This window comes from Abramis brama (assembly GCF_963993115.1).
Source record: "Abramis brama genome assembly, chromosome: 18".
Classification (NCBI taxonomy): Eukaryota; Metazoa; Chordata; class Actinopteri; order Cypriniformes; family Leuciscidae; genus Abramis; species Abramis brama.
In genome coordinates, this window is record NC_139980.1 from 8079198 (window position 1) to 8093975 (window position 14778).

At 37.0% G+C, this 14778-nt stretch overlaps 1 protein-coding gene across 2 annotated transcripts in view; it reads left to right on the forward strand.

The window, feature by feature from the left end:
* Positions 1-14778, forward strand: part of gmds (GDP-mannose 4,6-dehydratase) — a 67362-nt gene that overhangs the window by 16189 nt on the left and 36395 nt on the right. For both annotated transcript variants that reach the window (XM_084091434.1, XM_084091435.1), the window contains 3 exons: positions 4356-4548; positions 5482-5586; positions 12119-12246. In XM_084091434.1, coding sequence (XP_083947560.1) covers positions 4356-4548; positions 5482-5586; positions 12119-12246 — 426 coding nt within the window. The remainder of the gene's footprint in view (positions 1-4355; positions 4549-5481; positions 5587-12118; positions 12247-14778) is intronic.

Genomic DNA, 14778 nt, shown 5'->3' on the forward strand with positions numbered 1-14778 from the left:
GAAACAATCTTTTTTTTTGCCCCCAGTCAGGCCAGCAGCTTATATTTGTACTGCCCTGACAATATTTGTACACGCCTTAACACATAAAAGATATTCACTTTATTTTTTAGAAACATATACTGTGTGTTTGATCAATTTAAAGGGATAGTCCACCCAAAAATAAAAATTCTGTCATTTATTCCTCACCCTCATGTCGTTCCAAACCCGTAAGTCTTTCGTTCATCTTCTGAACACAAATGACGATATTTTAATGAAATAACGCGAACCAACCCTTTAAATTTACAGTATATTTTTATTTATGTATTTTCATATATATATTTTAGTTTAGTTTTTGTTGTTGTATTGTATTGTCATGTTATCCAGCTAGATCACATTACCTCTTTGGTGTATTTAAATCAGAATTTGCAGGGACAGTCTTCAATATAATGCGGAGAACAAAATGTTTGCATTTGCAAGTCATTAAAACAAGCGGGTATGAAGGGTAATCGATTGGACAAGTGAGAGTCTCTGAGATTGTGAGTTGTATTGTTTCAGAGAATAATACAACTCATGTTAGTGGATGGCATGTAATGACAACACACATTTGAGGGTAAAAAAAATTATATGGTAATGAATTTGGTCTGCAGAAAGACCTACTAGACACCAGAGTCTATAATTACAGCTATTTATAGCTTGGAAGCATTCATCATCTTCTCTCAAAATAAGCAGGTCAAGCCCTCGTATTTGATATTATGGTGTTTTTTATGTTAATCTGAAGCGCATTCTGCACTGCTCAGTTCTTTTAATGCAACAAAACTAAGGCGGATGCTCAGCGTTGCGGATTTTGGCATATCAGTTTGTGCATTGTCAGTTTCAACATTGTTTAGTATAGGCTGCTTGACATACAGATAAGCACACACAATTGCTCAACTCGTTCTTTTGAGCTCCTAAATGACAGCACCTGTCATCTGTGATGACACATGTGCTGTGTGTGTGTCAGAGAGTTGGTTCAGTCAGAGACCACTCACATGTGGTAGTTGTTGGTTGCTGTCAGCGCAAGGTTAACTGTCAACTGTCAGGAGCTGAACAGAACCTTGTGTGTGTCTGTGCTGTTCTCAAGCAAATGAAATAGCATGATGAAAAACGTGTGGTCGGATTATGTGGACTGCACTATGCTCGTCACTTTAGAAGTGTTTGTACAAAGCCCAGACCTAAACACCTTTGGGATGAATTTGAATGCCGACTGTGTGCCAGAACCCATCACCCAACGTCAGTGTCTGACCTAACTGACGCTCTTCTGACTGAATGGGTACAAATCCCGCAGCCTTGTTTTAACATCTAATGGAAGACCTTCCCAGAATAAATTCATGTCATTTTTTTTTAGCCATGTGTTTGAAATTAAATGTTCAGCAAGGTCAGCCACTTAATGTTTTATTTAGTTTTAGTTAATTATATATATATATATATATATATATATATATATATATATATATATATATATATATATATATATATATATATATATATATATATATATATATATATTATTTTTTATATATATATATTTTTATATATATAATAATAAAATTATTAAATAAAATAAATAAATAAAATATTATAATAGTTATTTATTTTCTTATTTATTAAATTATTTTTTTGTTTTAATTTAAATCTTTCTTATTTAAAAACAACACATTAAAATAAAATTGAATGAAAATAAAATAAATAAATTAGAAAATAAATAAATTAGAAAATAAAATTTGATGCATCTCTAGTTTAAAAATAATTAATAATTCATTTTTTTATATAATTTTTTATTTAAATCAAATGACAAAATGAATTAAAATCTCTAGTTTTGTGTCAATGAAGGGGGTACTTGAGCCCTACTGATGGAGCTGTGGGGCTACACGAGACAAAAATGGTTGAGAAACGCTGTCTTCTGGAAACATAAGATGTGGTAAAAATAGAGCTTTGTTTTTACAAGGATGGAGACAGTTTAAGGACATCTGTAACAGGCTAAATGATTCCCTAATTATTCGCAGTCATGGTTTCTCCCCTCCCTCCCTCAGCTCTCACACACTCAAGCTGTTATTGGCTCTGCGATTGCTTCAGACAACTTGCGCCTGGGGCAACCCCAACCGCAGCCCATAATGATCCAGGCTGTTGCCATGTTTACATGTGTGTTTATGTTTGAGGGAACGAGTGAATGATGAGGTGAGCGTGTCTGGTTGAGCAGGCAGAAGAGCGAGGGAAGTTGGTGTCATCTCAAGCATAGATTTAATTAGCTGATGAATTCCAATCCTGACGTGCCGAAGCCGTGAGGAGTGTAGGAGTAGTATCGATTGGGGGGAAGGGGGGGTAGGTAGAGCCAAAAGAGAAAAGGGTGTTCGCTTGTGCACGAGTCGCCTGGGGCACGGGGACTTTCCCAATGGCAGACATTAATTCTGCCCCCCTGACAGTTCCAAGTTGCTGTGGAAACACGAAGAAATTGCTTTCGCTGCACAATTTTCTACACACAAGTGTAGCACTCACTTCGGATAACGTGTAAAATGCGGCCGCACTTGCGTAAACAACAAAATCCCTGTAATTTCCACGTCTTTTCTTAGCCTACAAATGCATGCAGGGAGCAATTTTGAGTTCACTTGCATCAACGCAATGGCTACTGCTACTAGAAACAGCTGGAACGAGCAAATTACGGTATCGGTGTTCCTCTAATAGCACTATTTTGGCATATTTGTGACATTTGAAATCAGTGTCCTGGCTGTTTGTTTGGAGAAAACAATGCCCAAGAAATGCAAATTGCTTGCAGGGTGGCAAGATGCCGTGAAAGCTCTCCGCAAGGCACAATCTAAAAACATAAATCTTCTTGTACCTGACAGAAACATGTCTCTCTTAGTTCTAACTGGTATGATTGAATGTTTTGGCTCACATTTAAGAGCATGTTTGCACAGTCCAAAAAACTTAAGGCTAATTATCCCAGCAACGGTAATGATAGCTATTGGACGACCGCCAAGCAACACATCTAAAGTCAATCCATCCCAGCATTATAAGGATTATTTTGAAAGTGATGCGAATTTGCGTTGCGAAGACACTTAAATATAGTTTCAGTCTCACGATAATCAGCTGTCAGTCACTTTTTGTTTTCATGCTGAGGTGTGGTTATAGATGCGCACTTGGGTATTTCAGAACTAATTCAGATCATGCCTGTTGCAGAGGGTTTGTCTCATCGGAAAATCGTGTAGGTGCGATTCTGAGAAGTGTGTGTCAAATTTTAGGAACAGGTTAGATTAGTTAGTCTCTCCCTCGCTTGCTCTTGCTCAGTCCCTGTCTTGTCTTTCTCACCATATCTTTACCATCTCAGTTTCAGTTAGGGATTCCCCGGCTCGCTTGTGTTTGGGAATTAAGTATGTCTGAACTCGTTAAATTAGAGCAGAGGCCTTCTCTCTCAAAAACACATCATGTAATAATTCAGTCGCATGATGTAGCACCCCAAACTATTTGCAATATTAAAGTAGTTCACCCAAAAATGTACATTTATTAACTAACTCATACCCTTGTTACATATCCCATGATTTTCTTTCTTTGTGGAACACATGGTGGTTGTTAATGGTTGTTTTCTTCCATGCAAATACAATTACTAGGGTTTCCAGTTATCAAAATGCGAACGTACAAAACTGGTATCGTGCACTATATTAATCTTGCAGAGTTTTGTGAGAAACAGGCCTAAATTAAAATCTAAATTTACAGATAATCTTGGCATCTGCTTGTTCTCTTTCCCGCTTTCATGAGAGAAGAAGGGATGACATTCTTCTTTCGAGTCAAATCTTATCAGTGAATCAGTTCACAAAACCTGAGGTTCAGATTGTTAGTTGATTGTCAGTTTTGTTAATGTGATAGTTTCAAGCACACTATTAATTCAAACTAGAGAGGTTTCCTGGATAATGTAAAACAGAAAAAATGCAATATTGTCAGATATTATTTTGTTGTTCTTTTGATTTGCTTGCAAGCTATATGCACCGAATACAGTCATTCATACACAGCATTTAGTTGTTTTACCCAATTTACATGAGCTAGAAGACAAACCCTTTGATGCTCTGTGTGTTTTCCACTAACAGCAGAGCATGCAACTCTATGCAAACAAAGACACTTGATATCAACCATCAAGGACAATAATGTTTCTCTCAGCTTTGAGGGTTTTGTGCCGAGTTTTATTACCAGACCCTTACTTGTTTTCATATTTCCTTAAATTGTTTATGTTGACTCTGGCAACTTTTTGGCTTAGGTTATTGGGTTATGTCATAACACTGAATTTAATTTATCCATTTACTTGTATACTTTTGCATTAAGTCTTATGCATACATGCTTTGTGTTGCCAGATTTCCTTTGACCTGGCTGAGTACACCGCAGATGTTGATGGGGTGGGTACACTTCGGCTGCTGGATGCTGTGAAGACCTGCGGTTTAACTGACACAGTCCGCTTCTACCAGGCCTCCACCAGTGAGCTCTATGGGAAAGTACAGGAAATTCCCCAGAAAGAGACCACGCCATTTTACCCACGATCCCCTTATGGTCAGCACACACACATGCGGTTCCTTTATACTTTTGTATATTTATAAAATATGTACACTACCATTCAAAAGTTTGGGGTCAGTAAGATTTTTTGAAAGAGATTAATAGTCTTATTCAGTAATGCAAATTTAAATTGCCATTAAGTCAAGACAACTCACCTTTATTTATACAGCGCTTTATACAATACAGATTGTTTCAAAGCAGCTTGACAGTGATTACAGGAAAATGATTCAGTGATGCAAACGGTTCATTTCGGCTGTACAGCAGCTCTTAAAGAAAAGTTTCATTATTCAGCTGAAGTCAGTTCAGTGTTGATTCAGTTCCATTGTAAAGATCATCAATTATTAAATTAGTACACTGTTTTCTGCAGAGCTGCTTTATAGATGAAATGAAGTCGTCATCCAGCTCAGTTCTCGTCCAATTGTGTCAGTGCAGTCAAATCAATAATATTGTTGAATTTGAAATTGAGCAAAAGTTACAGTAAACGCATTTATAATGTTTCCACAAACATATTAAGCAGCACAACTGCTTAACATTGATAATTATAAGAAATGTTTTTGAACACCAAATCAGCATAGAATGATTTCTGAAGGGTCATGTGACACTGAAGACTGGAGTAATGATGCTGGAAATTTCGCTTTGCCATCGCAGGAATAAATTACATTTTCAAATAGAAAACAGTAATTTGAAATTATAGTTTTTACTGTATTTTTCATGAAAGAAAATGCATCCTTGTTGAGCATAAGAGACTTATTTTATAAAAATGTTTTAAAAAATCTTATTGATCCCAAACTTTAGAACTGTAGTGTGTATATATATATTTTATAATTTGAAAATCATCATGTGTCTGAATTATTGATAACATTTCTTTAAAAGTGCTATTGCAGTAACCTTCTGTCTCTCCCTTGTTTTATCTCTCTCTTTTTTCCACAGGTGCTGCTAAGCTCTATGCATACTGGATAGTGGTCAACTTCAGGGAAGCCTATAACCTCTTTGCTGTGAATGGGATCTTGTTCAATCATGAGAGTCCTAGAAGAGGTCAGAGTTTAAGACACACACCACACACAAGATCTGCCTACATACTGCAGATAGCTTTAAAAAAATAATTGAATGTTTGGTTGTTCTAGTGCAGAGAAACTGAAAGTACTTTACTTAGGGGCAACTTTACGGTATTTTCATTGGTTGTGAAAAATGTGGAGTAACCAGCAGCCACTGCTATGTGTTAGACCTTATAACTTTATCACCTCATTCTTCAAAACATATGACACGTATATCATTTTGTTGTTGGTCAGTCTTAACAACTCCAACCCCCTTTTATAACATATTAACAGTGAGTTTAAAAATGTAATTCTTGCACACAAATACATTTAGAATTCATAAATGCTTCCAGTATGTTAAAGGTTCTCTCAAGAAATGAAAGGGTTTTTTCATCATTTACATGCCGTCATGTCGAATGAACACAAAAGAAGATACTTTTAGGTGAACTTTCTCTTTAACTTAATTCAACTACCCTAAAGTTCAAAAGTTTGGTGTCAATGCGATTTTTTTTTTATATATTTTTTTTTATTATTATTATTTTTTTCATTCTTATGCTCACCAAGGCTGCATTACAGTAAAAACAGTAATATTGTGAAATACTTTTACAGATTTTTGGATAGTTCTGTATGCTCACTGCACATGCAAATATATTTGATATTCAAGAAAATAAATTCACTTTAATGTATTAAGAACCAAAAGATTGATAACAATGAGGCAAATTAATCAGTCCATTTTGTGTTAAATTGTCTATTTTAGGTGTCAAACTTTCAAAGTTTGCTGAGTAACTAATATTTGCTTCTAGACGAAACCTCTGGAGTGTTTTTTACCCTGTGAATGCGCTGTCAGTGTTGTGATGGCAGCGCGATGGAACTGTTTACATTGGAAGTGTGTAGTGTGACGCACTAGATGGCTTCCATTATAAGTGCTTGAAGTGGCGACATTTTCAGTGATTGTAATCGGAGTGACAGTTTCATTTCTAATTCTGAGAGAATTCTACTTATCTAGCCAACAAATCAAGACATCAAGATGGCTCACTAGGTTTTAAAACATGCAATTGCTGTGTCCGAAACCGCTCTCTCGTTCACTCATTCACTAATCCCTATACAGTGTATGGCAATTGAGTGCACTATATCTGCAAGGAGTGAACGAAATGAAGTGAGTGAATTTGGACGCTGACGTATACACTGTGCGTCGGAGAGCTGGAGCTGGAGCAGAAACGGCTTCGTCACACGTAGTGATATAACTCCTTTTATCTTACATGTTACGTACTTTATAAAATAATATTAACAACAATAACAATCATAATGACTTTTTGTAATTATATATATACCTCCGTGCCAGCTTTGTAGTTTCATCGATTGAAATTGTTAGAAACTCTCACGCTCACAGATGCCGTGGTCGTTGAGCGCCTCAGGTTACTGTTACGATTACATTCAAATGAATACGCTACTTACAGATGATTATTGAATATTTTTAAATCATCCACCAAATTATTATCTCTTCTTTACAGTTTAACGAATTAACAACAATGCCACAAATTATTAAAACACCTGGCTGTTAGTAAAACACATTATATTGAGTTAATGCCTAAATAATATATTTTAATAAAAAAATTATATACCTATAAAATGTACCTTATTAATATCATTTCATTTTAAAATTCATCTATATAATATTGTTTCAATATTTTAATGTTTTATTCAAGTAAGGATTATTAATAAAAAATATTTAAAAAACTAAAATAAACTAAAACTAGCATGAAATAAATGTTAAAGCAAAAATAAGAAAGCTGTAAAGCAATTTCTGGTTTAAACTCGCTCGCTCCCGCACTTTCACAGGAGCTCAGTCCTCTCCGCAATGGATTGTGGGAAATAGTGGTTAAGCATTTGATGTACACTCGAATTCAGAGAGGATTGTGGGAAGATTGTGGGTTCACATTCGTTCCCTACATAGTGAACGAATGTAGGGAATGATGTCGTTCACTCAGAATCCGGACACCACTACAAAATGGCCGACACCCGATATAGTGCACTATATAGTGGATGGGGAGCAGTTTCGGACGCAGCTAATAACAGTGCTGCAGACTACAGTGAAGGAAGTGATGCAAGAGTCCAGGGAGAATGTTGTGTGTGGCCAGCTTCGTTGTGATTGGTTTACGGGGGAGTATCATGACACAACATTTGGTAAAGGGTGCAGCCATGACATCTTCTCAACAACAAGAGTGTTGTTCTGTGCCCCCACCCACAACCTCAGAGCACAGGAAGAGCAGTGATATCATCCACTAGCGTTAGTGGCAGGAATTTTTACGCCGGTGAGACAAACATTGCAGACTAGACTTTTAACCAACTGTGTGTGTGTGTGTATGTTGAAGGAAGACGAGGAAAAAGGGAGTACAGGGGTGGAGGAGGGTTAGTGATAGCTAGACAGGGGGAGAGATGGATGGGATAGTGTGAAAAAAGCCAACTTCATTTCCTGTCCGATCGCCGTGGTAACCTCCCGTCATTGGGCGGGCCGGCGATGATGAGTTAATCTGGTTTGGAATTCACTTTGGAATTTCAGCCGGTGTCCACTTACACCAATAAACAAACCAGCTTCGAAAGAGTTTACGAAAGATGAGAAGAGTAAAATAATCTGTTACAAATCCACCACAGAGACGTCTGGGGTGTGTGCGCATGTGAAACTAGTTGCACTTTGACACCTATTCAGATTCGTACGTCTAATAGTGTGTAGTTCTATATGAGAGAAATGGTCATGCCAGTCAATCAGACAACATCTAAAGGGCTCCTCCATTACACACTCATCTCTCGTCTTTTTGTTTGCTCACATTCCCTCTTTCCTGTTGAAAGACGAGCGTTTTAAGAAGTTAAACCTCTCCAGGTGAGAGGGGCTGCACCTGTATGAAGGTGTCGATGGACCTCTCACCTATCGCAGACACACACACGCGCACACGTACACACTGCTGGATGAGCTGTGAGATGTTTTGCTCTTTCACTTCTTGACTACCCACCTCACACACCTGTGTTTGTGTTGTCGTGCAGTCATGGCAACAAAGAAGGGAAGTAAACGAGATGCTCCTTTAATGTCTCAAATTAAACATCACTCCTCACCTTGTATCTCTCTCACACACTCCCACATGCACTCCAAAGCTGGCATAGTTTGTTACTTTGCACTCAACAATAAGGATTTTTTTTTCTGCTTGCCCACTTGGGCCAGTAGTTCACATTCTCTTCTTGCCCCGCAGTGTTTTTACTGGCCCCAACACAATTATTTGTATTATTATTATTAATATTATAATATTATAAAGAGACAAAAACTCAAAAATAAGTTCAAAAAGGTCAAAAAGTTTTGACAAGGTCAAAAATAGACTTGCAATCTTTGTCATGTAACCTATATTTTGATTGATTGATTGAATACTAATTTGAAATGATTTTTCTTTTTGTCTGTAAAAAAGCTTTTGTCTAATGTGACTACCTAGGATTTTTAGGTATGTGAGGTTCATTGATTTTATTATTTTTATATAAAAAAATATTAAATTATATTTATGATGCAATTTATTATATAAAATATTTTTTTATGGATAGAATTTTATATAATTTTACATTTATACATTTAATTTTTTTTATGAAAAAATTATTTTTAAAAATGTTTATTATACATTTTTACAAATTTGCAATAATAACTGGAAGTTATACAGTCCATAGTTACCTTTTCACAACCAAATGTCACAGAAAGCGAGTTTCTAAAGCATAATGATGCATGTACTGTACATAAGAGAGTAAAACACAGTACTTACCCAGTACGGCAAGTGACCGTTCAGGCCCGAAACTGTCTCACACCGACTCCCAGGTCTGCAGGCCATCTGCATTTTTGAGCCCTGTTACTGTTTTTCTGATTTGACACCGCAACTTTGCCGGTTCTGAAAGAGATCAGGGTGCTGGTGTGTGTTTTTGTCATTCATTTAAATGAACGTGGCAATCTGATTTTATGCGTTCTTGTGTGTACATCTGCATGAATGTGTGTTCAGACATGTGTCAAGAAACAGGAACAGGGCCTTGTACTGACAGTCGTTTTTTTTTTCACATGCTGGAAATATCTGAGTGTCAGTGACTGATAGACCAGACATCTTGACTGCACTTTATTTCCACCTGGTTTGGCAGGGCGTCTTTCCATCCATTTTTAAATTTCGCCTTGATACTCGACATTACCCTTGCTCATTACTCTTAAAATGTGCATTGACAGAGCCCGGGCACATTCCCACTGCCAACACGCACACCTGCAGGTCTGCCGCCTGCTTTGAGGCTTTGCCGTGCTCTTGTCCGCATAACCACGGTCTAAACCAGCCCTAAACTGGGCTGTTTTAGACTTGATGAGAGCTCCCTGCGGTCGACTCCCTGTGACTCTGCTCCTCGTCACAGCTTCCCACCGTGTGCTAAGAGACGGCCTAATTACACTCCGACTGGAAACAGGAGCCGGTGCGCGGAAATGGCCTGTCTTGGACTTTTAAACACACTTGCACACAGACGCATAGCCGACCCATTATTGCTGACCAGGGTTTGGTCAATCGGCTACGATTCGCTTTTTTCCCCCCCTCTTTTTTTTAAATGAGTGAACCGAAATCAGATCCTTGAGTCCCCCCTGTGGCGTGTCTGTGACGACGGATTGACCCGGCTGTTTACAGTGTGGTATTTTAAACTGTTCTTCTCGTGCCAAGCTCAGGCACCTGGTCGTGAGCTGCGTTTAGCACGGATTAGAAAGAGCCCTTTGTGATAGCAGCAAGCCCGCGCACGGGGGGCCCATGACGGACATCCTGCCTTGGAAAGAGTCCGTTCACTTATGATTTTTTGAATTTTCATTTTAGCTTACTTTACGGATCAGGGCTTAGCAATTAAGATGACCCACTGGCTCAGAGCCACTGTGAAAAAGTTTCGGGTCAGTGCTATATCCTAAATTTTTTCATCACTATAAGCATTTTAGTACCTTGCAAATGTAAACATGGTTTTCTATGACATTTGGTTGCGAATTCTGCTTACTACAGAAAGTATACATTGCCTTTTTTTTTAATAAAGAAAACTTAACGTTTGATAATGTGAATAGTGTGTAATAATAAATAATATTTTTAACATTTACACTTCATGCTTTTATCCAAATTGACTTGCATTGTGTTCGAGGTATAGATTTTCATGACCTTGGCGTAGCTAGCGCCATGATCTACTGTTTGAGCTACAGGAATGCTTAAACATTATTTTAGATCATTTTCAAATAAATTTATATTTATGCATTTGGCAGAGCTTTTATTCAAAATAATTTATACTGCATATAAGGCATTTTATCAGTTAATGCATTTCCTGGGAATCGAACCCATGATCGTGGCGTTGCTAGCACCATGCTCTACTGAGCTACAGGGATGCTTCTAAATGCTTCTAAAGGATTTTCTAATATATTTATATTTATGTATTTGGGAGACTCTTTTATTCAAAGCAATTTACACTGCATTTAAAGTAGACATTTTATCAGTCATTTTATATGAAAACTTGCAGGAAATAAATACTGAACAATAGCTGAAACCGTTGCATATTTCAAATGATTCATTTACAAAATGTAAGTATAAAATTATCAATTTAATTTCATGAAAAATGATGTGGCCAGTGGAATACGATGGCAGAGCAAGTAGAAATCTAGCCTAACCGGGCAATCAGGGAAAAAATCCTTACTCTTGAGTCTGATGTAACACCAGTGCCCAACAAAAAAAATCATCAAACTTAGTGGAAAAAAGCTTAATATATTTGTAATGTAGATATTTGAGAATATCAGTAACTCAATTTAACAATGTTTTTGTGTGGGTATGTTTTAGCCTGCCCAAATTTGTAGGTGACTTTTGTTTAGCAGTAATAGGGCATGATCTTCCCGGCATTGCTGATTTTGTACAGAAAACTTTTATGGCCAAAAACGCACACACAAGCAGGCTTTAGCCCAAGTCAAGAGTGTAATAGTCGTCATTCACTTATACACTTAAGTAAGTGTGTTCCTGTTCTGACCTGGGCCTGGTATTATAGGCGTTGGAGGTTCTCGTCTAGAACTCCCACCTCTGTCTGATTCTAGCTATAGCACAACTCAGCAGGACACGAGACCGTCCAAGGTTTCCCACAGATGAAGCATGTGTGTGTGTGTGTGTGTGTGTGTCTGGCAGCTCAGTAGGACTTTGGACTGGCTTACAGATTCTCCAGGGTGGTCCACTGACTAGACAAGACTCTGATTTTATCCCTGTGTGTGAATGTTAGTGCGTTTTTATGCCTGTGTGTACGAGAGGGACACATTAACTGTTCGTTTTGGCCGAAACGCACACATTTGCACTGACATTATGTATGGTGTTGGGTGTGGTGGTGGTGGGGGGGGGGATTCAAAATGAATGCAATTTACAGGTACAAGAAAAAATTAAAGAATGAAAAAAGAAAAATGAGGGAAAGAGCCTGACAAGGCAGAATGAATGCTTCATACTAATATTTACCCGATCTGTGTGTACATGTTTTTTCAGGTTCGAATTTTGTAACTAGGAAGATCAGTCGATCTGTGGCGAAGATCCATCTCGGGCAGTTGCAGTGCTTCAGTCTGGGCAATTTGGACTCTAAGCGTGACTGGGGCCATGCCAAAGATTATGTGGAGGTACTCGCACACACTCACAAATCCAGTGTTCAATTGTTTTGAGGACTTTTTACATGTGATTGTGTGTAGGACTGAATGACTACAAATAGCAATTCATGTACGTCTATACGTCTCCAATAGACGTCAAGTTCTTCCATGCTACGTTACGCACCAAACTGTTGCCACGTTGTCTGTATGAGTGTGAGGGCTCCATCTAACACAAAATCTCATTTAGACTCATTTTAATTTAATCCGATGATCAACATACTGATTTAGCATTTGAGATGAGGGCATCTTTAAGAAAAAAAAAAAGGATATGTAGATAGATATCTTATCTATATTTATTTATCATTATATACATTTACAGATCTTTAATATTAATTAATTATATGAAATCTGATAAATCATGAATATATGTTGAAAGACAGACTCTGTATTATATAAAAATGGTGCACATGCTTTTGTATTAGTTGCATGCAACACATTGATGATTCATAATATGAGGTAGTGATGACTCTCCCTACTTTAAAAATCAAAAGTTTGGAGAAGGGTTGTGTGAGAATTCATTGCATTAGGTCTGCTGGATTGCATAATTGATTTCTTGTTCTCATCATTTAGTTGTTGTTACTGTTGATGCAATGTGCATTCCTGTTTAATAGCTGTCTGCATTCTTAGTTAGTACTGTTTTTACAAGCATTACTATTTGTAGTAATGACTGATACAAAGTGTACATCAGTTCAGTTGTCGTCTGTTGCTATTTTTTTTAAAGAAAGGAATCCAGTGGTCGCATGTTATTTCTCCATAATTATTTCAACATGTATCAGCCAGCTTTTTATGATAAAGATCACAAAATTCCTGATAAACTGGAATCCAGAAATGAGAGCAACAGTGCATGAAATCATCTGCAACCTATTGACCAATGATTATTTCTCACTTGTTGAGTAGTAATTTGCAACTGCACTTCTGTTTATGCCATTGTCATCCAAATTCGGTCTGCCCATTGAATCGAGTCCACCAAGGGACCCCAAAACAACTTCATTGTAGAATTAAGCATTTCTCATTGTTTTTGACAAGTTCACCCCTCAAAATGCTATAAATGAAATAAATTATATTTATTTTAAAGGGAATGAATTACATTTTAAAATATAGTACAAATATAAAACTATTATGTTTATTAATATTTCAAAATATAAAAATATTTGACCGTTTTACTGTAGTTTTGATCAAATGAATGGTAAACATTAGACTTCTTTTAAAAGCATTAAAAATTCTTAACTTCAAAACTCCAAACTTCTGAATGGTAGTGTATGTATATGCATTCATGTATGTGTGTGTGTGTATATATATATATATATATATATATATATATATATATATATATATATAGTAGTGTGTGTGTGTGTGTGTGTGTGTGTGTAGCCGATTGTATAAAATATATAGTGGAAAAAAGTAATGTTATATTCATATAATTTAATATACAACTATATATTCAGATTTGGAACTATACATTCATTTTGGTCTGCCATATGTAATATGTATTTTGACCTTGCACTTTCTTTTCAATTTGCTTGTAATTACCCTCTGAGTGCACAACCATGCTGTCGTGTTTAGCCTGGATTAGAGAGACCTTTAGTTCCTTTAGGTTTTTGCCAGAGTGGGAGCTTTAGGTTTGTGTGTGTATGTGCATACATGTGTGAGCTGCTCCAGGTTTCCTGTGGGAACGCTGGTATTCCAGGCGGCTGAATCATGCAGCCAGGTTTATGTGGCTCAGGACTGGGGCAGATTTCGGGAAATCGGACCAAAGCTGTGAGCGTGTGTATGTTTGTGAGAGTTGTGTGTGTGTAGATGGAGTAGATCAGTGCGGTTTGCTACAGAAACAGTCCATATGTTCTACTCCATGGCCTCCTCCAGGCTAAGGGAAAAAATGTAAAAATCTTTTGTCAGATCCATAGTTTTAAATTCTTCAATTGTCAATCATCTTTTGTTGGCGCCGTAGATTCACGATTCATCCACATGCTATTCGAGTCTGTGCAAAACCTTTAATGATAGACATAAGACCTGTTTGAAAGTGAGTTTGTTGTGATACACACTGGAGACGCGTCTTTGAACATGTCAAGCGCCATCAGTCACCATTACTGTTTATACGGTCATAAATGTGTGTACACAACAGTTCAAAAATTTGCGGTCAGTAGGATTTATTTAAAAAAATTAATTCGCTGCTGAAAATTCAGCTTTGCCATCACAGGAATAAAAAAAAAAATAAGTTATTTTAAATTGTAATATTTCACAATTTTACTATTTTTACTGTATCAATTAAATTCAGCCTTGGTAGCAATAACAGACTTCTTTCAGAAACATTAATAAATCATAGTGACCCAACACCTTTTAACTCTTCTGTGTGAGATCAAAACCTTTTCTATTCATGTCTGTGCGCCCGAGTGTGTATTTTGAGTATAAGCGTACAGATATGACTCTATGTAGTTGAGGCAGTGGGAGATGAACACTGTATGTTTATGTAAACTCTTGAACCGCGGACAGTTTTAATTGGTTCGC